The 26,319-nt window shown below is 41.9% G+C and overlaps 3 protein-coding genes across 4 annotated transcripts; all 3 read left to right on the top strand.

Annotated features, from left to right (window-relative positions):
* Positions 1 to 118: 118 nt before the first annotated feature.
* On the top strand, positions 119 to 7,328 carry LOC115409621 (uncharacterized). 2 transcript variants are annotated; one of them, XM_030120868.1, is made up of 4 exons: positions 119 to 166; positions 2,811 to 2,866; positions 4,101 to 4,167; positions 4,261 to 7,328. In XM_030120868.1, exons 3-4 carry the CDS (start codon positions 4,107 to 4,109, stop codon positions 6,753 to 6,755), a joined length of 2,556 nt encoding a protein of 851 aa, XP_029976728.1. In that variant the 5' UTR covers positions 119 to 166; positions 2,811 to 2,866; positions 4,101 to 4,106; the 3' UTR covers positions 6,756 to 7,328. The 2 variants fall into 2 exon arrangements, with proteins under 2 accessions (XP_029976728.1, XP_029976730.1); XM_030120870.1 differs by having other exon boundaries at positions 140 to 162.
* Positions 7,329 to 10,084: 2,756 nt separating this feature from the next.
* On the top strand, positions 10,085 to 19,133 carry slc52a2 (solute carrier family 52 member 2). The gene is made up of 4 exons (XM_030120887.1): positions 10,085 to 10,275; positions 12,433 to 13,288; positions 13,369 to 13,492; positions 15,930 to 19,133. The coding sequence occupies exons 1-4, from the start codon at positions 10,146 to 10,148 to the stop codon at positions 16,143 to 16,145; spliced, it is 1,326 nt and encodes a 441-aa protein (XP_029976747.1). The 5' UTR covers positions 10,085 to 10,145; the 3' UTR covers positions 16,146 to 19,133.
* A 1,073-nt stretch (positions 19,134 to 20,206) lies between these two features.
* Positions 20,207 to 23,621, top strand: slc52a3-2a (solute carrier family 52 member 3-2a). Its single transcript, XM_030120907.1, has 4 exons — positions 20,207 to 20,349; positions 21,510 to 22,539; positions 23,183 to 23,306; positions 23,388 to 23,621. The coding sequence occupies exons 2-4, from the start codon at positions 21,527 to 21,529 to the stop codon at positions 23,595 to 23,597; spliced, it is 1,347 nt and encodes a 448-aa protein (XP_029976767.1). The 5' UTR covers positions 20,207 to 20,349; positions 21,510 to 21,526; the 3' UTR covers positions 23,598 to 23,621.
* Positions 23,622 to 26,319: the final 2,698 nt, after the last annotated feature.

The raw sequence follows: 26,319 nt of genomic DNA, 5'->3' as shown, positions 1-26,319 counted from the left end.
TGATTGGCTTAGAGCTCAGCAAGTGCCCACCCTCTATCACACTGTCCAATCAGAGAGCAGTACTCTCTGCGAGCGAGAGGGAGAGGGAGAGAGGTAGAGAGAGGTAGAGCGACAAAGAGAGAGAGCGAGAGAGCGAGCGGGAGCGGGTCGTGGCTGCTGAATGTGGGTAAGAAGTTGCTACTTTAGCCGCTTTAGCTGCTTTTTATTTTTGAAAATTTCTTGAAATTGCGTAGAGGTGCTGCGTAACGCTCCATAAACTACTTTACTTAGGGATTGGGACTGCTACAGATTAGAAAGTCATTCACTGGCTGGGTTTACTGAAGTTGTTATTAACATTAGCAAGTTGCTGCTAAGGCTAACATTAGCATGCAGGAGTGGTTTTCACAAAAGAAGCATTCCTCTTTTTAGATTAGCCTCCAAAGCACAAAAGTTGTCTTGTGTTAATTTACTTTTCCAGATTTCAAATCATTTTCTGGACTGTATCCTCTGAATAGTACACAATAAGGAGTGATGTGTGTAACCGCATAGCTGCTACAGTGGATCAAAAATAATACAGATTAACTCTTTTCTTTCTCTCTGGGACTGCCTTAAACATAATATTTGTGCTGTTTGTATCAAATCTATTGAGTTATTGTAAAAAAAAAAATATTTTTGAAATTTTGTTTTGTACAGTAAATCTGATGATAAGAGACATCCCAGCAAAACATTTGGAGTGTTTTTAACAGCCGTGAAGTTCAAAGTATTAATATGTTTATTAATTGATGAATAATAACATATTCTTTTACTATTAATGCATTTTAATGTAGGGGTTTAACACTACAAATGTTGGGGATAATGATTTTCAAATACTTTTTTATAGGGGAGATTAGGACTGGGCGATATGGCAAAAAAAATTATCAAGATATTTGTTTCATATCATTCAATCTCGATTATAATCACAATTTGTTATATTGTTTTTAAACCAGTTTAAAGCATCTGCACTGAAAACTAAAACTATAGAATAGTTTAACATTTTATTAACAACCAAATACCAACAACCAAACAACCAACAACCAAATAAATAGCAATGCAAATTAAATAATATAAACTTAGAAAATATAAGAACAATTTCACCTAACAGTGCAGTAAATGAAAAAAAAAAAAATCTAGCACCAAGATAATAAAACCTTGCGATGCACCGTTTTTTCAGGAAAAGAGAAGAACTGAATGATCGTTAGTTAAAGTGTGACAGTTTACAGCCCTGAGGATTTTTGCTGCTATAAAAGATTAAAAAACTAAAGAAACCCCCTGGGGATAAAGAAGGTGCTTTAGAATGTAAACATTATTTTCAAGTTATGATACTAAATATGCTGCTGCCATCATTAATGCTTCCATCAAATGTACAAAATTTAAATAACAATCTTGATTGGAGAGATTAGACTTTAAATGTAACAGTACAAAACTACAATAATATAAAAAAAAAATGGACAAAAGTAATCACGCGTGTGATCGTTTTTCTCCTCTTAGAATGTTGCTCGTATGGTGCAGTGGCCTGAAAAGACGACACTGGCTACGTTTATGTGCAGTCAATATTCGTGTTAAGATAAATATTGTGGTTTCTGAAACATTTGGAATAACCCCAGGGAGATCCCCATTCAAACCACAGCGCACAGACGACGTCATGACTGCAATTGCACTTCATGCCACTAGGTGTGCTGTTTGCATGTTCAACCTTGTTTTACACAGACACCACAGAAGAAGAACGGCGCAGCAGGCTCTGTCTGCATGTTGTTAGAAAAAGAGTGTTAGCAGCAAGACGTGGTGATATGTTCAATGATGCGATGCACTGTTTTTTCAGTAAAAGAGAAGAACTGAACCATCGTTAGTTAAACTGTATCACAAGTAGTTCCTGGACTCAAAAGGCCAAGATTCCTTGCGGATCGGTGTGCTAGCAGCGGTGCGGCGTGGAGTAGCCTTTCCTGTCAGCAGTAGCCTCATCTTCAGATGATAACGCCAAGGCATGGCTGACTTCATCTGCTTCACTGCCCTCGGCTCCACGTTCAGCTCCATCACTGTTTACTTCTTCAACTTACAGGCGGAAGTTGAGCAGGAAAAAGTCGACTGTGATTGCCGTGTCTGATCGAGTAAATGTGCTCACAGCTGATCACCGTGATCGACTGGAAATTAATCGTGATCACTAATCACGATCATATAATCGCCCAGGCCTAATGTGATGTCGCAAAATAAAATAAAGGCAGAACTCTGGCCTATAACATTTTGATCTGTAAATATTTTGAACATACATTGGATCCAAAAACAATGCACTATGAATATTATGCATAGCAAGAATTCAAAATATCAACAAAACATATTTCACTCCTCTCAGGCATTAAAGAAATTGTTAAATGTATCACAGATTGCAAACAAATGATTAAAATAAGGCACTGGACCCAGAAAAACCAAAAGAAATACTGCTGTAGGTTTTTCAAGCATAGTTACATTTTCAAGTACTGAATAGTGCGAATGAATCAGATGAAGGAGGCAGCAGAAAATAAAAGAAATTATGCACAAAAATTAAGTTTTGGTCTCACTTACATAAAATAAAAGTGTAGTTTGTACTAAGTGCTCACAATTGTGTTCAACTTTACCATACCCCACTCTACACTCTGACTCTATTATCTTATTCTACACACTTACCGTATTATCCAGGTCTACACTCTGTCTCTATATTATCTGAATCTACAGTCTGACTCCATGTTATCGTGGTCTACATGTTTCTGACTGTTTTGTTTCGATTTATTTTTCATATTCCTCTCCTTTTGTTCCTGCAGATTGGGTCTTTCTGCATACTGATGCTGAGGACTGAAGTTCCTCAGGACCGCTAAAAGTAAGTTTGTGTCAGTGAAAGAGCCACAAGAGCATCAAGGATCAGTTGTCATTCATCAGAACTGATTATCATACATAAATCACAGTTTGTTTTCTTTTCTTCACTCAGACAGCCAGCATGACTGATTTATATCCCATCTGACCAGCAAGCTATTTTTTATGCATGCAGTGATAATCGCTACATGTTTTCAAGCTGCACCTTACATTTCTCATACAAATAACTCAGCCATCAACAGGATTCAAATCAATAAATGTCGCATGACTGTAAAGACCCATTTGCATTTGCCAGCAGGAACACTGTTGTGCCGCGTGAGCACCCTGCTGCCTTAAAGCAGCACACAGTTAGTGTAGCTACCAGTATCACTCAGCTGTTAGCCACCGCTAAACTAGCTAGTTTTGAACGGTTCGTTCATGACCATCTCACCTCTGTGTCACTCAGACAGAACGGCACAGGCTGTCAGTGACGGACAGTCCAGTTCTTTTTGTGAATTGTGTGGCACCGGGAGTGTGAAGGAGAGCTGACGGCTCCAAGCAGAGTTGCCAGATTCGACTCACTGTTTCCAACCCAAATGCAACACAAAACCAACTCAGTAAAAACCAGCCCAGATTTCAATCTCTGTCAAAACTTATGTTAAATCTGTAAAAGTTTTATTTGTTTAATAAAGAATATACCATAAGCACACAACTGTACCAAATAAACAAAGACCAGAGGCAGGACAGCCAGGCTCCAAACAGTGCTGCAATTAGACCACAGCCAACACAGATTACCTCCTCGATCACTGCGTCACTGCAACTGCTAAAAAGTTATCCAGTTCTAACATAATCTCCCTACACACACACAAACTAATGTTGATGCTGAGTTGGACTGTGATTTTAGCAAAATGCTGCATTATTTAGATTTGGAATATCAACAAAATGTTTTGTTTTGTTGCTGCACTGGGAAAATAAAAATTTGGACAGTTGTTAAAGAACCACACAATGTTTTTTCTTCTATAACAGCAATACAATGATCAAATCACATTTTCTTATGGTCTGGAAGGGTCTTTTTTTTGTTTGTTTGTTTATTGTGGCTCTTCTGAAAAATATTGTTGGTTATTGTGGCTCCTGAGATGGTAAAGGTTGAGCACCACTGTTTTAATGCAATGCAAAAGTGTTTTTTTGTTGTTGTTTTGTTTGAAATGTTTTGCTCACATATTACATTTTTTTTTACATTTTTGCCACTCTTTCAAAATTAGCAAACAATGGAGGAGTGCCAAGATTTTTGTCTCTGTGGAAAAGCAGTTGTCAGTGAAGCTAATCTAAGTAAGTGGAAACATATTTCAGCAGCTTTGTTTTGAATATTGACGTTGAAGTCGTCATTTTATTCTGATTCTTTGTAACTTCTGTGGTTTTCAGGAGATGAGTATTATTGGAAGCTTTCTGCAGACTTCATCGGTCCACAATCAGGAGAAGGATTAGAGCTCGATGTTGCTCCATGCAAAAACAGATTCATGATTCAAGTGGGTCTCCTAAGAGAGGACAATAACTTTCCTTGGGCTGCTATTGTGGACTGGCTCAGGAAGATCTTCTCTCTGAACCAGACCGCTGACTTTCGTACCTTGATTGAAAGAGGCGTTGCCACCACTCTGAGTTTGGGAAGTGATGCGAGGCTGGCCTTCCTAGAGTCAGATGTCAACTTCAACTTCGTCGGACCGATATGCGACAGCATTGGAGTTGAACGACAGCATCTTTTGGAAATGAGGGATTTCTCAGAACAAGCGCAGTCAGTGGAGGTCACAAACGGATTGATTCTTGAGTTGAGCAACTTTGTATCAAGGGAAAGAATTGCCCCGATTGTTATAATTTCTTGGCTTCAAAATTTTGACCCCGACATTTGTGACAGTTGGAATATTCAAAAAGCGTACAAAGTCCTGAGGAGCAAGATCAAAAGGATAAAGATGTGTTGTCGAAGTTCTGAAACAAGGAGTAACAGGAGGAGTGCAGCGATCGAAAGTCTGCTTCAAGCCCCATTTGAACTGGTACCGAGAAAAATGCCCAAGTTTCTCCTGAAGAAACGCATAAAAAGAGACGAAGAAAATACTGAACAAGTCATAATCAAGGAAGAATGTGAAGCTGTTGAAATTATGCAAGTTGAAAGGCCTGAAATGGGGACTGAAGACACAAAAAAATTTACCCAAGTGCAAGTTCAAAGTCACGCAGATTCCCGTAGCGAGTCCAAAAAAGCAGAAAAAGCCTCTTTTAAAGGAGAAGCCAAGACCTTACTCGATATCGCTATGCTGTCAGTTCAGAAGCTGTCAAAAATGTACGATGGAAAAACCCCGGCATGCAGACAACTTTCTATGGATCTGCTCAAAAATCAGTACACCCTGACATGTAAAGAGCATCCAGCCATGGCAGAGTTTGAGAGAATATTTAACTCACTGGGTGAAGACGTCTCACTTGCATCTCCGATACAGTTTCTATATTGTAATGCACATTTCCTTGTTGCCGTGCACAATGCAGTGGAGGAGCACATTATGAACTTTGAAAGGGAGCTAATTCTGTCATCGGGGGAGAAACTGGGACGCGACAAACTCCCCAAATTCCAGAATTTTGTAAATATGAAGGAGAGCGCCACCTCACGCTACATTCACATGGCTTGTGACATCCTGCGTTCCCACACGCCCAACAAGAAGTCCTACAGAAAACACTGGGTGGCTTTCTGCAAGGAGATGAAGAATCCCTCCAGACTTGTGTTTAATCAGCCCGATCGATTGAGCAGCTACTTTGAAGCCGCGGCAGGACTCGTCCACCATTACCAAGAGACCGTGCCGTTCTTCTCAGATCTGCTCTCACTGGACAACGAAAAGTGCCCAGACATCATTCTGGAGAGCGTTGCCGCCGACGCAGCTGACTCCATGATTCAGAGCCTCCTGTGCGTTCTCGCCATTGTCTACTGCAAAATCCTGGGCCCGTACTGGCAGCTCCTGAGGAGCGGCGGCGAGTACTCGCTCTTCAGTCACTACATCCTCTGTCTTTACCAGAAGTTTCTGGACTGGTCCAAAGATCCTTCAACTCTTCTGGAACCAGATGAGTACACGAACATTTTTATGCAGTATCCCCTGCAGCAGAAGGTTTTCAAAGAGATCTTCAACTATTACGGCAAGTGGCACACAAACAGAGACCTCATCAGGGCCTGCCTGAAGAGAACCATCAAAGTGATCGCTGGTGTCACCGAAGAGTACATGAAGGATTTTCTGCCAGGAGGAATATTCGGTCAAGCCCCTCCGGCAGATGTGAGCGTGCGGTTGATAAGCTGCACGTTCTCCGTCCTGATGGCGGATTACCCCTTTGCCGATGTGGACCAGTCCAAAAAGAAAAATCCAGACAAATCATCCAAGCTCTCAGTGAAGAGGAGCCCATCGTCGGACGACAGCTCCCAAGAGGACGACGGGCCGTCTGACATGAGCTCAGACGAACCGCCCTCTCAGCACGGCAAGAAGAAAGGGGCGGGACGGCCGCCTGACGAGGTGCTGGAGGAGATTCTGGACCAGGATTACATAGCTGCTACAGTCAAGGCAAACGGAGGGCCGTGCAAGTCGCAGCAGGACGTGGACAAAATGATGCTGCGCTTCGACGGCATGACTCGGGTTCACAAGCGGGAGGCCATGCGCTGCGAGCTGCTGTACCACAAGATGATCCTCAACAACACCAGCCCACATCTGGACAGCCCTTATCGCAGCACCACGCAAATGGTGCTGAAGCTGAAGCTCGCTCTTCCTCGAGTGAAGCCTGGGTACTCCATTGTCATCGAGCCCAAAAGGCCCAAAAAAACCCCAAAATTCATGAAGCGAGCCGGTCTCTCCACAACTGATCCTTCCACTGGCCAGAGCGAGAGCAGCACCACATGAACAGGAGACTTTCTCAAACCAGCAGACAACTGAAACATGAGGCATTCATTATCAGTTTATGTACCAAAAGCAGTGATTGCCTGCGCTCACCACAGTACTTTTGATAAATGTAGTGTTGGATTGTCATCATGGATGTTTTTCGATGATTCAAATATTTTAGCTGAGTCCATAGTAGTTGTTTTCTAAATGCTTTTTTTTTTTTAGTTGCTTAAAGAGAAACCTTTTCTTTTGTAAGAATACATACATGAGTTTACAGAGATCTTTTTTGTTGTTGAAATAACTGATTAACTTGAGATGTACCGAATAAATCATTGTCAAAATAAACTTTCATTATCATATTCTGTTGGTTTTTACAGTATTAACAATGAAGAAATGCACAACGTATTGAGGGTGTAAGTGTGGTGTGCACATAGTTTCAAATGTCACTCAGTTCATTGTTACAAGATAAAATCACTAAATGGTACTTGGTAACATCTCACTGGTGATAACAAATCTTTTTGTTTTTCTGTCTCTGCTCATCTCAGTTTGAAGATTGAGGAAAATAAACACATCCACTGATAGCTCGAAAACAGATTTTTGGCTCCTTCATTTTTGTCTTCGCAACACCATTGTGTTTTTTAAAACCACAAATGTGCAACTATTACTGAGAACAGCCTCATTGAGATGCCAAGTATGTCAATTCTAAAAGCAAACCACTACACCTACAGATTCAGTCTCTACTGCATATATTATACTTTTCCACTGAAATAGCAATTTCAAATCTCTTCATTAAAAGTTAAATACAAAAATTGAACATGATAAAACACCATTGAAGGAGGTATTTCAGCAGTTTGGACAGCCTCTTCGTTCATAATAACCTTTAGTTTAAACCTTTAACATTTTGTGGTTAAATAATTGCACTCTGTGGTAAATAAGAAAATATACTCTTTCCTTTTGCTTCTCTTTTATCAGTGGATGACTTCATGATGTTATGCATTATAACTATTGAATGTCTGCTAAAATATTAGTAATGCTAAACTGAGTCAAGTCTCATTCATAAAACATTTTGGAGTCAGAAACTAAAGAATAACCAGGGAGAAACCTTGAACAGACTGAGTACTGAGGGAAGTCTCTTCATTGCTTGATTCCTCATCTTACTCAGCTCTCAGTTTCATTGTATACAGTATCTCAATCATAATATTCCTTGAGTTGGCTCCTACCTTTGAAAACTTAGGTTCATTAAAATTATAATAAATAAATGCTTAAAACTTCCTAGTTTCCATGCTATGACTGCAAAACATTTCATTGACTGTTTTTGAACATGCACCTGTAAATGGAAAAAGTGCCACACAGTGAAACCGGAATATGAAGACGTACACAAAGTCACATAGAGGTATATACTACTGTGCAAAAGTCTGAAAAACAGTAGTGTGTGTCTTTCACATTCAAACAAACAGAAGAGAAATGACGCCACATTTTGCTTTCGAAGCTGCATGACTACCTGATTGCATGAAGGTTTGAAGATTTTGGTGGAATTTTGTGACGGACATCTCGGAGAACCAAGGACAGATCTGGTTTGGATGCAGGTCAACTCGAAACCTTCCGCCTTGAACATCTTCTGCACTTATTTAAAACATTCACATGGAAGATCTGATGTAGTTGCTTTTCTGAAGAAAATATGACAAAGTGGTGCTTTGTTTAATGCTCAATGAACATCTACAAAAGGGAATTTATGCTTTACAGTGTCATGATCTACCATAATTGAGGGTTTAACTTGTGATGGGTCAGACTGACCCTTGCTGTTAAAAACAAATAGAGGTATCAAGTAACAACAAATTTGGGCTACAGCTCGTTTTTTGTTTACTGGCTCATTTAGGTAGCCGATTGATTCAAGAGTAAATAAATAGCGAGGAGACTGCATGCATGCCTGGGAGTATATGTAGAGGTATATGAAATCCGTTTTATTTTTTCGCCAATTCCGTTTTATTTTTTCCCAAATTCCGTTTTTTCCGTTTTAATATTTCTGAATTTGGTATTTTGTTTTTTATGCTCATTTTTACCATAAAAAAAGGTGTCTGGTAAGTGGAAATGAATAAATGTCCACAATTTAATAGGATATAACAGTCCATTTAATGTTTAAAGTCCTGCAACAAAGAAATACTTTTCAATTAGTCGCATGCGTCTTTGCGAGTCCAGTCCACAGTACGTTAACAGTATTTACAAAAAAGCTTTTCCCCTGAGGCATGAAAGTCCGTGTACTGTTCTGCTCTGTATTTAGCGCTTAGCGTGGAGTTTCATAACTTTTTTGAATGTGTGAGAGGGGAGGGAGCAGCTCGCTTGGACATCGTGTTGTTGCGTCGCGTCTCGTCGTGGCTGGAACGCGCGTTCACATTTGTTTTCAATTGTATTTTGACGCAAAATCGCGGAAAGCATTTGGCGGTGTGAACGCAGCTTTAGCATGTTAGCAGCGCTGTGGAAGTGACGTACACGTTGCAGCAGCTCGGGCGGTCCCCCCGGCATGTTTGCTTTGCACTATAAGGTTCCATTTTCTCCTGAAAACTGAATTTCAGACCAGATTAGGACGAATTCCGCAATATTCCGCATTTTATTCCAATTCCATTTTTATTGGTAATTTCCGCGATTCTGTCCGCGATTCCGTTAACACGGATTTCATATGGCTCTATATATGCTTATGTGCATATTATGACTCACAACCAGAAAAAGCATCAGGATTCCTTTTTACTTGTGTAATGGAGTACATTGCCTGATCCTGCCATTTCATTAGTTTGCTTTATATCTACCGGGCTATTTATCTGTACTTTTGCTGACCCTGTTGCGAATAAAGCATGTTGGGGTGGGGGGGGGGTCATCATTTTAGTTCAGGGGCCACAAACAGACACATTTCATCTTGAGAGGGCCTGGCAGTGCCATAATAACCTTTGAGTATAAACGTTGTAGATTTTCTTCATTGTAGCACAGTGATAAAAATGTGTTTTTTGCAAGGATTAAAAAAAAAAAATCAATACTGGAAATGACTACAGTGTCAAAATAAATCCAATTTTTATATTTTCTATTGTAAAATACAGCCATATATACCCATATATAAATAATCAATGTTTTCACCGAAATTTTTCACAATTCTCTTGTTGATTTGGCGGGCCGAATTGGAGTCTCTTGCGGGCCGGTTTTGGCCCACAAGCCTTATGTTTGACGCCCCTAATCTAAAAGGAAGCTGTGATGGTGGAAGTTCCGAGGCGCAGTGAATGCATCGTAAAGGGGGCGGTGCCTTTGCGTAAGCGGCGTCCACCATTCTTGACGCGGCGTGGGACGCAGACGCGCACATTGTTCCCCAACGCAGCCCGAACCGCCTACCGGTTCTCCTTCGCCTACAGGGCCGCTGTCAACGCTACCATGGCCGGCGGTCGGTGGAGCAGCCCCGCGGTGACCCACGGGCTGATGGCTCTGTTCGCCATGGGCTCCTGGATTTCCGTCAACAGTCTTTGGGTCGAGCTCCCGGTGGTGGTCCGCGTGCTGCCCGAAGGTCAGAGCCCCAAACACCCGAGCGCGCGCGCACAGACAAACACACACACATACAAAGACATAGAGAGATGGGTCTCTGAACTAATGTTCTCTCCTCTTTAACACAGTGTAGGAACACCGTTCGGCTTGAATTGTTTTATAATTTATAACTTCATAGGGGTGTAGAACAAAGCAGGTGGCGTTAGCTAATGTAAGTTTGACCCGGAATAATCTGCATTCTGCTGTTGTCTTTACCGTTAAAACATCCTTCTGTGCAGTAACAATGCAGTTAGACACGCTTCCTGTATTGGTTATAACCAAATAAATAAATAAATAAAAACCTTACAAAACAGTGTCGGATGACAAGATATGTGCTAAATTACTTTTCCTCAGTATAAATGTTGAATTTCGAACACAGTATGTCCTTTGTTTTTTGTCCTCAGCCGTGGTTAATTGGAAATATGTGTGTGATATCGATTATTTTCTGGGTGAAAGTTCAGTGTGATTACAGTATCTGACACATACGATCTGTGTTCTGATTGGCTTTGAGACACAGGTGTGCTGGGATGTTTGGTGCTGTATTTTGCACCTCTACAATCATTTCTATCAGAAGGAGACTTTAGTATTCTTATTAAAATACAAAACTGTAGTGTAGAAAAAATTAATGTTTGCTGGGCTTAAAATAAATTGCTGCTTATGACGTTCAAATGTTGCTATAATAGTCAGTTAACATCTCTATTTACTTGGTCATCATATCCTGAATACAAACTCAATAGTTTCCTGTTAATAAAGGGGGGAAAGCTTGGATTTATTAATTCAGAGGCCAGATGGCAATAATATTCACATCAGTCTGTGCTAAAAACTAAACAAAGTCAATCTTGATATTGGAATTGTCACAGCAAAGTTCAGTCATAACATCGAAGTCCATGAAACATATGCCAGAGCAACAATCAAGTTTGTACAGCTGAGATAGCACCCTGCTCATGAAGCAATTAGAATATATATAAATCAATTAAAGTTTATTTGTATAGCATCTTGTTATTGGGCTATAAAGGTTTCCAGTGTGTCACCAGGGCGATGAAAACATGAAATAATGCAAATGATTCTTTAAAAAAGTTAATCAATGAAAGATACTTAAAAATATTGATTTAATATGAGCAAGAAACTACTTAAATGGAAAAGTAGTGTTTTTTAAAAAAAAATGACAAACCGGATTTAAAGCAAACATAAATCAAGGGCATTATTATTGGTGGTTTAGACTGTAAAAGCTTCGACATGAACTACAACGATTAGTAATGATGATATAAAGAGCAGCATCGGCTCAACCCTCTCCCAGAATGTGGGTTAAATTGTTAGGGGCGAGCTTAAATAGTTAATACATATTATATATGCTATTATGACTTGAGTCCCACAAGAATCAGTTTTAGTTTTATGAAAACATAAATATACATTATTTGAAAAAAAAAAGAAACATTTTTCTGATAGACCTTTCATTTTACTGTTGGAGATCCTGTGTTTTTCTTTGATAGGTAGATAGGTTCAAAACTATCTACAAAAGACCATTTTTATCAGTAAAAGACCATTAACCTACTCATTGTCTTGTTGTCCAATTGTTTCAACTTCTGTGTCCACCGATACTTTTGGGATCAGATTAAGAGAAAGACAGTGAGCCAGGAATAAAGTATTATTTCTTCAAGCAGTGAACAGTCAGTGCAGCAAAGTTTTACAGAATTGTGGGTCTTTGTCTCTAAGGTGTGTGTGTGTACATGATTTCATCCGCTCACAGGCGGGGAGCTTCTGGGAGTTTTATGAGCAGGAAGAGGAATGCAGAAGTAGCTTTGTAGTCTTGGGACACTTGGAACCAGGGCGTGACGGGGAGATGGGTCACTTTGACACTTTGCAGTCTCAGCCAAGCTCCAATTGTCCCCATGAAGAATATCTATCTGCACATAGGTGGCGCTCAGAGAAAAACATGTTTTCCAATCATACCTTCTCGTGCAACAGCTCTATGTAAGCATGAATTCTGCCACTCAGAGCAAGCAAGCAATTGTCTTATATGAACTCAACAATAGATAGATATAGATTATTGATCCCTAATGATGATCCTTGAAATTTCCTGGTTTTTTTATATATATATATATATTTTCTTTCCTAAACTGACATTAACCCTTTCTCCTAGGTTGGAACCTGCCTGCCTCCCTTTCGGTGCTCATAGCGTTCGGGAACCTGGGGCCGATAGCGGTGACCATAACGCACCACTGCGCTCCGGGACGTTTGAACGAACGCCTCGTCATTTACTGCATCCAGGCTCTGGCGGTGGTGGCGTCCGCGTTCCTGGCCATCTTCTGGTCGCACACCGTCACGATCGCCGGTCAGGAGCGCTCGGTGCCCTTCCTGCTCTTCACCTTCCTGCTGGCTCTGGTCTGCTGCACGTCCAACGTTACATTCCTGCCCTTTATGTTCCGTTACCCTCCTCAGTACATCCGCACCTTCTTCATCGGGCAGGGCTTCAGTGCCTTGTTCCCTTGCATCGTGGCGTTGGGACAAGGTGTCGGGAAGCTGGAGTGTAAAACCGTGAACGGCACGGTGCAGCCGCGGTATTTAGACGAGAGCTTCCCCGCGCAGAACTTCTTCTGGTTCCTGTTCGTCATGCTGGTGATCTCGGCGCTCAGCTTCCTGGCGTTGACGCGGAGGCAGACGGACTCGCAGCAGTACTCGCCACCGCCGGAGTCTCTCGATACGGCGGCGGCAAAGAGCGAGGACGAGACTCACCGGCTGCACAACGGAGGGACGCCGGTGTCGGAGGAGCTGGTCCAGGTGGAGGAGCAGCCGCCCTCCGACACTTTCTGGACGCCCCGAAACATTTACCTGCTGGTGCTGCTCTGCGTCTCCAACGCGCTCACCAACGGCGTTCTCCCGTCCGTGCAGAGCTTCACCTGTCTGCCCTACAGCACCATGACCTTTCACCTCTCCGTGGTGCTGGGGAACATAGCCAACCCCCTGGCTTGTTTCCTGGCCATGTTTGTTGTCCTCAGGTGAGAAACAACACTCGGTATTAAAATACTCTCTGAAAGGGAAAGCGTTCCTCACTCGCCCCCCTCTCTCTGCGTTGCAGGTCCTCTGCAGGTCTGGGCTTCTTGTCCATCGGCGCCGGAGTGTTTGCCACTTATCTCCTGGCGTTAGCTGCTCTCAGTCCCTGTCCGCCGTTGTTAGGAGAGCCTGCTGGAGAGGCCTTAGTGGTGAGTCGTCATTTTCATTTCTCCTTTTCACTTGCATATTTTTGCCCAAATTTGGAAAACTAAGGACATTTTACTTATTTCCTTTTTTTAAAGTGAAGAATTTGAAAGTGTTCACACGTTAACTGGTCACTCTAATTTTAACAAAGTACATTGAGGGTCGATTTGATCGAATGGAGGGGTCTTTTGTTGAAGAAAGGTTGTGAGTTTTCATGCTTTGTCCAGAACATTTAGATCCAATACTTAGAATGCAGGCAGTTGTGGCCAGCAGATTTCAAATCAAAATTTTTATTGAGAGGTTTGCAGGTTTGAATCCCACTGTTAACAGTTTGCTACTGTGACTCTCTGAAGCAGGGGTTTCTGACCCCCTGCACCACTCTCAGTATGAGTCGTTATCGGCCAAAACAGACGACATGAAGGCTGTGTGAACTCCGCCTGACTGTTTTTCACTTTACATGATTCACTGTGTTGTAATGGTGAACACGACAATGTGCTCCACCCAACGTTTTAATGTAAGACTTGTCGACTAGTCTACAACGTTAAAACACTGAGACAACTGAGACAAGAGTTCAGGTGCTGCAAAACTGAAAGGAAAGTATTTTATTGTCCCTAATGGATGTGTATTAAGAGTAATTTAAAGCCGATCGCGAACTTCAACAAACACCGATTTTAAAGCTGCTAAAGTCTGTTCAGTAGCCTGCAGGTTATCGTATTACTGTATGTTTAGCCTCAGTTTACTCTATAAACTCCCTAAAGTCTTCATATCCAGTGACAATAACTGAAAGCATAATTTATTATTATTTATTTGTAAAGTTTAATTATTACCACTATTATTCTGAGATAAATATCTGTTTGACGAGGGTAACCTGGCCCAGAGGTCGACAGCACAGGTCACTGCATGTTAAAATCAACAAATTTACCAGTGTGCAACAGGTAAAAATGATTGAATACATATTTTATGAAGTGATTGTTGGATGTGTATTTTCTGAGAGGTCTGAGATTGAGATCACAGCACCTGCTGGTAAACATTATCAAACAGCACTGAGTGAAGCTCACGCTGGTACAGGCAGCTCCATGCAGGTTAATAATCAAATGCTTCAGTTTCATGTGGTTGTGCATTGCTACAAAAGAGTGACTACATCAGAGCTTTGATTTTTTTTTTTTCCTGGCAAACTCTGCATGTCTTGATTTTATAGATCAAAGTACTGACAACCCACGCTGGTTTTGTGAGAAGATGCGTTATGAAAACTGTTTTTAATGTTCAGTCGATTCTCGTCAGATGTGAATGACGGACCTCGAACAAGACGAATAGAACAGGCGTTTCAAGAGGGTTTAAGTTTAGTCACAGCAGCAAGATGAGCCAGAAAGAGTTTCCTCTTCCAGCATGTTTTCTCTTAATTCACAGTACCTGTCACACCAGTGTTTCAACAGGGGAGAGCAGAAGATCTTCGCTTAATACAACCAATTTCATACAACATGGAGTTTTCAGTCCCAGTTCGATACTTGTGTGCAGTTGAAAGCAGTGGCAGCAGACTGTGGGCCAAATGCCCCACTGATGTCTCAGGTTTGAGCTGAGACGGCTCCTGTAGTGTGATGAATAATGCAGATGGTGGTATATAAATACACAGTTATCAACAACACACAAGAATAATGATGTGTAAGCTGTGCTTTAATTGCTCTGTATAACCATCTATAAGTGTGGTTTCTGGAACCTCACAACTGAGATGCTATTCAAGCTTTTACATTCATGGCATCATCTGCCGTCTTAACATTATTTTTACGACCACATCTTACCGGAGCTCTTCAACAAAGTGCGTGACAACATACAATCTCACTGAAAACAGGAAGGGAACACTGTGAGTTTTACGACGGACATCTGGAGCTGAGATCTTTTCCCCATACTGCTGCTGAGCCTCACTTAGTCCAGCAGTGTTTCACACACACCGGCGTCGCTGCTCCCATGATGAACGAGATGGAAATCAAATGTGTCATTTTGTCTACTAGAAAACCACTTTTGAGGGCGATATACTGAGAAAAGATGAATATCGCATTGTGAAAGTTGTTGAACGTCTGCTATTATTCTGATGGGGACGTCTAACGTTTGTGTAATTGAATTACCTGAGGTGTTATGATTTTACAGCCAAATTGCTCACCTCTGTTTACAGGTAGATGTGAGAGTACAGGAGCTATAAGTAGCTGATAGCAAGTGCTAAAAGAGAGCAGTAAGAGAAGTAGCAGTGATATGATGACGGAGGAAGTCGGGTCTATTTGTATAGTAAGACAGCAAACATCATAGAGGATCAACAGACTTATTCTTCTCTGCACATTCAGTGTCCAATTTATTGAAGCTGCGATTCCTTGAAATGTTCCACTTTTTAAAACATTGTTAAATGTTTCCTTCGTTTCTCATCCCTGATTTTGCTCTTGGTGTCTGGCGCAGGTCATTTCCTGGATTTTCTTCACGGGCCTCTTCTCCTATCTGAAGGTCGTGATTGGGACCCTGCTCCACGAGGCGGGCCACGCCGCCCTGCTGTGGTGCGGCATCTCCATCCAGGCCGGCTCCCTCATCGGGGCCCTCACCATGTTCCCGCTGGTCAACATCTTTCACGTCTTCACCAAAGCCCAGGACTGCGTGTCCAACTGCACCCTGCACTAGTGACAACTGCCGGCTGGGCGCTTTCCTGATATTCTGTTCGATCGAACACATTTTTCATTCCTTCCTCGTGGGAAATGACTGCTTTAACTTCTTTGACTCCTAAAGAAGCACCGGATGTCTGTAGGCCTGATTATCCTGGAGGATCATGGAAGAATCCTCTACTGACCCAAAGGCCTCTCAGTTTGTGAAAGTAAACATTCCCAGACAATGGGGGCATTGTGTCGCTGCACATTGGCCAAGAGGATGTAAAGTGCATATGACCTGGTAAGACCACAAGTGCTTTGTGTGCTGTTTCACAACCAATCTCTGTAGCCGGAGTTGTTTACTGTAGAAAAGCAACTGCTGATGGACACAGCGGATCATATGAGGAGAGTTCACGGAGCGCTCAGGGACATAATCACTAACTTGTTCGCTCTCATCGGTTGCTCCTGAACACGATCAATGAGTAACAGACTGCAGCTCAACAGGAAGGCAAAGGGCTGATTCTCAGCATCACACTCTCAAGAGTCTGGCTACCTCGTCTTCAGATTCAACAATTTCCTTTGGCGGTTTGTTCCGATACACGAATAAGACGATCTGCTCGAGGTGGTGTTATCATAATGTTACTATTCATCGCCACATTCCTGGATTTAATGCCAAACCCCGTCGCTTCGTGCCTGAACATGTTTAGGTCCTGTTTAGGCAACGACGTTTTAAAGTGAAAATGGAAAACTTTCCTACTGCTTTTGGTTACATGACAGTTGTGGTCGGAGTCACTGAAAACACAACTTTTCAAAAAGCCTGTGGAAACGGGGAAAATGCAACTTTTCTAAAACACTGCTGCTGCACACGCACACCACGGCCGTAGTAAATGGTTCTTAAGCACATGCTCGAGTACATGGACAACAACGTTTGCCTCCAGAGTGTCCATATTCTCCCGGAACGTTAAGTTTTCAAGAACCATTCGACTCTGTCTGTCTGTTAGAATCTCTGTGGCTCGCTGTCGTCATTGTTTTACCATCTGTATGTCTCGTTTTCATTACAAGAACAACCGTCGGCACCCACTACTTGCTAACTAGTTTGGTTTCAGAATGTCTGCCTTTTGCATGTATTCGAACATCAGTTTCAAAATGTTGCCACGTAAATGCGAAAGTTCATGTTTTCACTTGAAACGCAGTCGTGTAAACGGGGCCAAAGTCTCTCCTGAATGCCTTAAAGATGTGTTAGAATGAAGACTTAGGCCCAAAGCTAATGCTAGCTCGGTGGTGAACTCTCGTTGTCAGTTCATGACTTTGAGATGCAGCGATGTTATTTTCCACTTCCAGTTACTGCGGCTGAATCACCTCTTCACTCTGCTGTGTGGGTTTTCTCACCCACACAGCGCAGGAGCCACTTTACTCCACGATTAGCAGGTTAATCAAGTCACTTTTCCACTTTAAGTTCAGCTCTATCGTCGCAACCTGGAATTTATTCAGTTTTCTGTTTAATTCGGTTTGATTTGTAAAGACTATTTACAACTTGGCCCTCCCATGAGACTTTACATTTAAAAAAAAGATACAGAGAGAAACCCAACATTTCCACTTTAGTGAGTAAAATGTTCATTTTAGCAAGAAGAAACTTTTCGTCAGGATCCAGACTCAATTAAATGTGTAATATTATAATAGAGATTAAAATTTCTGCATTTTGAATGAAATTACACTTTAAAAAAAGCAAGATTTTCTTTGAAAAATGTAAATTATTTGAAATTTAAAATGTGAATATTCTTATGTGAATAATTATAGTGCCTTATATTACTTTAATTCACTTATTTTTATTGCAAATTGCAAAAATGTCTCGGGGTAAAGCATTACTGTTCAACAGCCCGTCATCGGCAAGGTAAAACTAACCATTCTCAAGGCGGTCTAAACCCAGCCGACGCTCCCCGTTAGAGGGTGAACAGTGGATTCTGCTTCACAGTGACGGGAAGAGCCGACATCCAAGGATCAAAAAGCCACATCGCTTTAAAAATATCAGCCTGAACACTAGATTGAAAAGTGTCATTTTGACAGAACACTGTTGCACCTAAATGAAAGCTAAATGACTAAAGTCAGAGAAAAATACATCCATAACTTTATCAGAGTGCATTAATGCATTAATGGGACCCTCGTTTAGATTTTACCCTGCTGTAATATCATTTACTTATCTTAACCCTTACATACTGCTGGGGTCACGTTTTGCCCGTATCCGTTCGAATGGGTTTTAGATCTACCAGTGTGGATCAAATAAATGAACATTGTGGTTTTATGGAATCTTCAAACTGTGAGGATTTCGATGTCGTGTTTGTGTGCATTTTCTGTGCGAAAGAGGCGACGGAGTTCAAGGGGACCTCGACACTGTCACGAGAACTCTGTGTTCCCAGAACATTTGATCAGATATATATGATTTTTTTCTGTTTCTTTGCACAATGACATGCTGTGTAATAGATATTTTTCACCAAAAACGAGTGGTGTAAAACTTAAAAAAATACACTTTCTATGTTCTCTGAAACATTTATGAAGGACAAAATGTTTTTTTTTTTTTTTAAGTGAAACAGGCTATTTAAACATTCTGGAATAGATCTGTAGTCAAAGGGGCTACAAGGGAATTCTTAGAGGTACAATAAAGGTGCAGAATATAGAACAGTATGTAAGGGTTAAAGGAACAAAACTTGGCTCTCAAAACAAGGGATTTTTGCTGATTCACTCTTTGACGTAACAACACTAATACATGCTAAACTACTCTGAAATGTCAGTTCAAGCTGCTGCACTTCATCCGTTAGTTTACTTTGGTACATTCAGAGTTTGCGGACATGTTGAAGTCGCCTTAAAGATTTGGTTGTAGTTGTTTTTATGTATCAATTTGTGTAATTTGTGTTGATTTGTAAGTGGCTGTAGCCCTGTTTGAACAGGCTGAGGTGACTTTTTTTCTGTTGATTAACTTCAAACAGTTGTGCTGAGCTTCAGACAACAATGGAGAACAATAAAGATTGTTTCAAATGTTCCAAAGCTTCTTTTATTGTAAAAATGTTGACGATTGTTTGGCTTTTCCTTCCCTGCATTGTTTGAAAAAAAAAATCTCAGAGATAAGCCGGGATTCTGGCTCCTGTCCCAAGTACAATACTCCTTGAACCCTGAACACCGGGAGTTATGAAAATACCTGATCTTACAGTGAGCAACGGGCAATTTTCAAACCACCAATTAACCACAAATGCATGGTTTTTGTTTTATTTTTTAAATTGCGAGAGCAAACCGAAATACTTGGAGAAGTTGCTCACACTGACGGGAAGAACATGCAAACTCCACATCAAGGTTGAGTCCCAATGTTACACTCGTCTCAAAAAAATCGATGTGGAGCAGTACAAACTGTTTAAATAAAAACTAGGAGGATGCTTTGCTTTTGCTTTCGATACTCGGTAACACATTACTGCTGGGGAAAAAAAAAAAAGTTTTTCCAGCAGCAATTTGGTCGTGAAATGACTGAACCAACACTCAGCGTAACACAGAAATCAGTGACTGATTACTCTGCTAGAATTTCTCTCATATTCACAGTCGCTGAAGTTTCACTCGGCTCTGTAAAGTTACTTTCCTTGCAGATAAGAGTTTAGAGTTCCAGAGCTGCTGTCTCTCTGTCCTGCTCACAAACTGACTGGCAGCTTTAGTGTTTAATTCTCTGAGAAACAATTTATTTCAAAACTAAAGCCGTCTCCTCAAAATATTAACGATTAAAGCGTAAATGTGCAATTTTACTTTAAATGATTGGGAACAGTAGCCCAAACTTCTCTTGTATTCTTGATTTGCATAAGGTCATCGAGTCTTCTCATGTGTAGTTATGCAACTGAGCAGTGTAAACTCTCATTCTCACCTCTGCTCCCATGATCCTCCCTGAAGCAGAATCAGTGCCCTCTCATGAATGTGTCTCTCTCACGGAGAAACGACTCCGAGGCCACGAGAGACCAGAAGAAACAGACGTGGAAGTGACTGAAAATCGCGGCATGTGACGCGTGTCTTCAACCGTCCGGAGACGGACGATGCAGTGATGCTGCCTCAAGTCGGGACAATGATCAGTTAACCGGACCTGTGTCATGGTTGGCTGCGTGCTCTCACACCCACTCGGCCCGAGGAGGGTTTAATCCCCCGGTGCACGCACATTTTACTGCACAGGACTTTGGCTGCTTTGTGTCTGCAGAAAACTCTCCAGCGAGCAGCATGTGAGTATCTGCAGAGATGCAATCTGGCATCATTTCAACTCTTCTTTATTGCTCTGAAATGTGTGTACTTAGTAAAACTGATGGAAAATTGCTAAACTTTGTTTTTAATATTAACTTTTAATCAAAAGTTACACATTGAGTGAAATAGTAAAGGAACTTTTTAAATAAAAATCTTCCAATTGCTTCTAAATTTAAAAAAATTCTTTTAAAATGAATCACCTTTCTTTATCCTAAGACTTTTACTTTTTCCTTTATTTTTCTAAAAATGGAAAGACTGCACTTCCTCTTCAAATAATCAACGCTCTGCTGGGATGTTTTCTCATGTTGTGCAATAGTTGCCAGAACCAGCAGGTGGTCGTGTTTCCTCTGCTGCGTGTTTGATGTTTTTGAAGCGGGTTCAGCCCAGACTCTGCACGACGTAAAGGAAAACAACACAACATGAAGAAAATGTGACATTCTGCATGTAACTTCGTGAACACGTGTTTCAGGGTCTGCAAGTTCATTACACAGCAAATCAGGAAAGTAAAGACAGCATCACAGGAGTAAATATTAACCAGATTTCAAAGAAATCATGTGTTGCTTCTTGACGCTTTAATCATTGTTTTTTTAATTTTAACGATTTGCTGTTGTGTTGTTTTGTAGCTTTAGTCTTGAATATGTATTTGAACCTGATCACACTCAATCTAAACTTAACTTTAAACTATAATACACCCTAAAACTGCACAATCAAAATTGCATACTTTAATAACACCAGGTAACAGCATGAGAAAATACTTAAACATTTGTAAGTGATATTTTTCATTCATCTTATTGAATACAGATATTTGGGGGAGCAACAGTGCTGAAAAATGTGTAACCTCTAATCCTAAAATGCTGGAGAACTGGCATAAGAACGAGCAAGCTGCTTTCAGATGTGGACGCAGAGTTACTCGAGGTTTTCTATGATTTTCTATTAACTTTAGCTACATTTTGTAATGCATTTATTTATTGATTCATTTTGAAAGAGTAATCGTAGTGACAGTAACACTTTTATTAATATGTTAGCAGCATGTTAGTCGTTAATTCAGTACAGAAAGAGCGAAGCATTAGGAGATGACTCAGCTGTTTCTTCAGCTCCAGCTCTGTTTCTGAATCCACAGCCCCCGTCTGTGTCTCTGCAGACGACCTTGCCTCCGTCATGTCGCTGCTCACCCACCTGCTGGCCGTCCTGTTCGGGATGGGCTCCTGGGTCTCCATCAACGGCCTGTGGGTGGAGCTGCCTCTCATCGTCCCCGAGATCCCGGAGGGGTGGTACCTGCCGTCCTACCTGTCGGTCATCATCCAGATGGCCAACGTCGGGCCTCTCTTCGTCACCCTCATGCACCGCTTCCGGCCCGGCGCCCTGAACGAGGCGGCGGTCATTTACACCATCATCGGCCTGGGCACCGTGTCCACCTTCCTCCTGGGTTTCTTCTGGAAGGACACGGTGGTCGTGGCAGGAGCCCCCCGCAGTGTGGCGCTCCTGGTGTTAACCTTCTTCCTGGCCGCGGTGGACTGCACCTCCTCCGTCACCTTCCTGCCCTTCATGATGCACCTCAAGCCGCAGTATCTGACCACCTACTACATCGGGGAGGGCGTGAGCGGCCTGCTGCCGGCCCTCGTGGCTCTGGTCCAGGGTGTTGGTGTCGTCCGCTGCATCAACAGCACCCAATCACTGAATCACACCCTCAGCACCTACAATAGCTCCTTGACCCTTGACCTCCAAGCTCAGTATCAGCCTGCAAACTTCTCGGCCGAGGTGTTTTTCTTCTTCCTGAGCGCCATGATGCTCGTGTGTCTGGCGGCTTTTCTTCTGTTGAACTACCACCCGTCCGTGGCCTCGGAGCACTCCAACGGCAGATACACCAACAGGACGAAGCACAGAGCCCCCAAGAACAAAAACTGGGCGGAGCAGAAGCCCATGATGGATCCGTACAGAGCGCCCAACCAGAAGGCCAGGAGCAGCTTCGGCAGCGGCTCCTACAGCTGGCCGCAGGTGGTTTATATCTTTGTGATTCTGGCCTGGGTGAACGCTCTGAGCAACGTGGTGCTTCCCTCCGTGCAGTCGTACTCGTGCCTGCCGTACGGGAACAACATCTATCACCTGTCAGCCACCCTGGCGGCCGTGGCCAACCCTCTGGCCTGCTTCATCGCCATGTTCCTCCCCATCAGGTCAGTGACGGTTATTATATTGTACGCTCAAAACTTTATCAGAGATGCTATTTACACAAAATAACTCATTTTATAAGAAACAATTATGGTGTTCCGGTACCAGCATTCTGCTGTGTTTAGATTTACGGACAAGAGGGGTTTGTTCATCTGCATTCTTTAACAAGTTATTGCAACTTGAATTGGCTCCTTGGCTCATTTTCACTGTATTCCCATGTTGTCACAACCAGGAGTCAAACCTGTGTCCCCCACACTCAATATCTATAATAAATAGAAAAAACCCTGAGTCCTGAAACTTTCACATTTTTTTTAAGAAACATTATAAAGGATGTTCAACAGTACAGAATTAAAAGAAGTCTAATTTCATTCATTTTCTTGCAAACTTTGTTTCAATCATATTAGTGATCAAAACCGAAAAATCCTACTGTGGAACTGAATACACATCTTAGAAACACTGGAAATGATTCATGTAAAAATATGAAGAATAAATGTGATCATATACATTTATCATGACTGGCAAATTTGTGTATAAAGCATTTAAATATTTTTGTAAACAAAAATGTCACGTGTGTGTGTGTGTGTGTGTGTGTGTGTGTGTGTGTGTGTGTGTGTGTGTGTGTGTGTGTGTGTGTGTGTGTGTGTGCAGGTCCCTGCTGTTGATGGGGGGGCTCACGGTGGGGGGCAGCGGACTGGGAGCTTACATAATGTTCATGGCGGCGCTCAGTCCGTGTCCGCTGCTGGTCAACGACGTTTCGGGAGGGGTCGTCATTGTGAGTATCAAAGTGTTTGGCTTCATTTCTGATGTTTAGTGTGTTTTTATTGACACGTGTCGCCCCCCTCTGTCCCCCCAGGTTCTGGCCTGGCTCTTCTTCATCCTCACTCTGTCCTACGTGAAGGTGATTATCGGCATCATCCTGCGGGATGAAGGCCACAGCGCCCTCGTGTGGTGCGGAGCGGTGGTGCAGCTGGGCTCCCTGCTGGGGGCGGTCACCATGTTCCCTCTGGTCAGTGTGTACTCACTGTTTTCATCAGGAGACCCCTGCAACACCAGATGTCCCTGAACCAAGGAGAAGACTCTGTTTTTACAGCTTTGTGTTCAGATTTATTCATTTTCAAGCTTGATCCAGCCTGACGACACTGTGAAGTTTGACATTTTGAACAAGTATGGGGACTTTAAATCTGATGTGATGGTAACCCTATCTGCCTCAGGGGTTAAAACAAAGGAACAGGCCTGGATTTTAGTCACTGTATTTGATTCCCAGGTTTCTTTTTGAACTTTATTCACCAGAAGCAGAAGATGGTGCTATAAATTAAAAAACGGATTTTCAAAAATACGAAGAAACTTTTCCAGTTCAAAACAAAATCTGTCATGAAATAGTTCAGTAGCAGGTCCAAATCTCTTGGTTTTATCATGAATTATGCATTGGTATTATTATTGCGGTTTCAGGAATCAATGACAAGCTTTTATTCGTGTCAGTGGACCCTTTCTTTTTATGTAGTTTGTACAAAAGTGTATTCAATGTTCTGATTGTGCAGTTCACAGAATAATGTTTTGATTTTATAATTCTGTACTTTTATAAATGATGGTAATGATTCTGTAATTGTATATTTGTTTTTTATATCAATGTTGTAGCCATGTTTACTTCTCTGTGATAAAGTATGTGAAAAAGATGAAATCCCAACATTATTGAATATTGAACTTTATTTTCACTTGTTTATTTAATGTTTATTTCATAAAACACACACTTAGAATTCATCATCTGCCTCCATTTCTCTTTCCATGTCATCTCTAGGTCCATTTTCACAACATCCAGATCCTTTTCTCCACACCCTCGGTACAATTTATGCACAAATCCACCTGTGCTCTGTATTTCCTCACCATCTCCACCTGGTTTCTTCTCTGAACTGCTCAACATTAGCCGTCCTTCTGATCAATTCATTTTTAATAAATCTTGGTTACTCCAAATGACGGCATCTTCATTCTTTAACCGTTATTCTCTTTTACCAGTCCTCAGAATAACCAGGGTATTCTAACCAGGCTCAATTAATCAGTAATGCATTATGCCAGCAAATCATATAGGTGTGTGTACACTAAAAAGGAAAAACACACAGCTCCCAGTCTATATCACAGCTTGACATCAACCAAATGTAAAATCTACATATGAATTGCCACTACATAAAATATCCCAGGAATAAAAACAAAAAAATAAAATCAATTCAGAAAAGTATATTCTTTGCTTCACGTACATCCATGGAGCAGAACCAAATGTTAATAATAAAAATAGAGTCAAGTACATTTGGATAAAAGATGCATGAGTAATTATTCATAAGTAGAAACTATGAACAACTTGTTTTTTCAAACTCAGTGAGTTCACCAAATCAAAAGCATGCCAGTTCCTTTTCTATCTTCAGTGTTATATAATTTTTCCCACCATGTGCTTTATTTTACTTTGCCTGTCTCCCCTCTGGTTATGTGGTTTAAATTCAATTAATCGTTTTTATTTGCATGTTCTCAGTGTGCTTTATCAAAGAGTCATTTTTCATTTGACTTAGGTAAATGTACCACTGTATTTTCCATTTAAATCACAAGGCCATAAATATGTGGGGTAGGGATTTTTAGTTCTGTTCATCGAGTTTTCTTCAAGTCAAACTAATAATAATAATAATAATAATAATAATAATAATAATAATAATAATAATAATAATAATAATAATAATAATAACTGAATTAAGTGAAGTCCAACACAAAATCAACACAAAGTAGTTGTTATAGAAAGTACCTCACGGGGTTCTGTGTAAAATTCCACCACTGAAAACAGTGTGGATGTTAGAAATAATTCATGAAATGATGCAGATTTGATGCTTTGATTTAAAAGTAAGGTGTGTATAGATACAGAGATGTTTTTGGAAGATCTCTCTCTAAAAGCTCTACTTGGGTGCAGTGATGAAACATTGATTTTCCTTCAAGTCCCTAGAAAAACTAGGAGACTAACAGCTGATCATGGATCCTTCTTTTCTCCCCTCCTGCAGGAAAATAACTTCCCGTGTGTGTGGAGGTAAAACACCGGGTGCACAATGCTGGCAGCAGACAGCAGCAGCATGTTTATGGCTCTGAACAGACAGAAGAGAGGGAAGTCCTTTCCAGAGTCGAATCTCTGCAGGATCGTCACCGGGGTGTAAAAGACCATGGTGATGACGGTGGTGGCGCACACGGTGATGAAGGCCCTCCTCTTGACCGGGTGCAGCTTGTCCTGGCCGGGGCCCGACGTCTTGAGCACTCTGGAGATGTGGATGCCGCAGACCATCATGACCTCCATCATGATCGACATCACGACAAGGGGGATTGATTTCAGCGTGAATAAGACGCTGGAGGAGAAAATCTGAACGGGGAGGGCAACCAGAAGAGTGATGGAGAGCGACAGGAGCCACACCGCGGCGGAGCACAGCTCCCTCCACCTGTAGGTCTTCAGCAGGCGGTAGGAGGTGGGGCGGATCACGGCCACGTATCTCTCCAGGCTGATGAAGCACAGGCTCATCGGGCCTCCGACCTGCGCGTACACCAGGACCATGTTGAGGAACTGCAGGTGGAAATCTTCCAGCACAAAGATCATGAGCAGGTGGCAGGCGCACAGCAGGTACATGACGTCGTGGAAGACGGCCAGGTTGAAGTTGAGGACGTCGGTCGGCCTCCTGGACGTCAGGTTGGTCCACAGCAGCTTGGCGAGCAGCGGCTGGCCGACCAGCAGGGTGAGCAGCTCCGTCAGAACGAGAATCCCTGCCGAC

The sequence above is a fragment of the Salarias fasciatus genome, chromosome 22, assembly GCF_902148845.1.
Source record: "Salarias fasciatus chromosome 22, fSalaFa1.1, whole genome shotgun sequence".
Lineage (NCBI taxonomy): Eukaryota > Metazoa > Chordata > Actinopteri > Blenniiformes > Blenniidae > Salarias > Salarias fasciatus.
Note: the sequence above shows the minus strand (reverse complement) of the source record. Positions and strands in the feature narration are given on the sequence as shown.

Excerpts from the sequence above, each read along its gene's own strand:
- slc52a3-2a (XM_030120907.1), top strand. The coding sequence starts at position 21,527 with ATGTCGCTGCTCACCCACCTGCTGGCCGTCCTGTTCGGGATGGGCTCC. Across the intron at positions 22,540-23,182 it reads GCCATGTTCCTCCCCATCAG|GTCCCTGCTGTTGATGGGGG; the intron begins GTCAGTGACGGT and ends GTGTGTGTGCAG. Across the intron at positions 23,307-23,387 it reads TTTCGGGAGGGGTCGTCATT|GTTCTGGCCTGGCTCTTCTT; the intron begins GTGAGTATCAAA and ends CTGTCCCCCCAG.
- slc52a2 (XM_030120887.1), top strand. The coding sequence starts at position 10,146 with ATGGCCGGCGGTCGGTGGAGCAGCCCCGCGGTGACCCACGGGCTGATG. Across the intron at positions 10,276-12,432 it reads GGTCCGCGTGCTGCCCGAAG|GTTGGAACCTGCCTGCCTCC; the intron begins GTCAGAGCCCCA and ends CCTTTCTCCTAG. Across the intron at positions 13,493-15,929 it reads CTGCTGGAGAGGCCTTAGTG|GTCATTTCCTGGATTTTCTT; the intron begins GTGAGTCGTCAT and ends TGTCTGGCGCAG.
- LOC115409621 (XM_030120868.1), top strand. The coding sequence starts at position 4,107 with ATGGAGGAGTGCCAAGATTTTTGTCTCTGTGGAAAAGCAGTTGTCAGT. Across the intron at positions 4,168-4,260 it reads TGTCAGTGAAGCTAATCTAA|GAGATGAGTATTATTGGAAG; the intron begins GTAAGTGGAAAC and ends TGTGGTTTTCAG.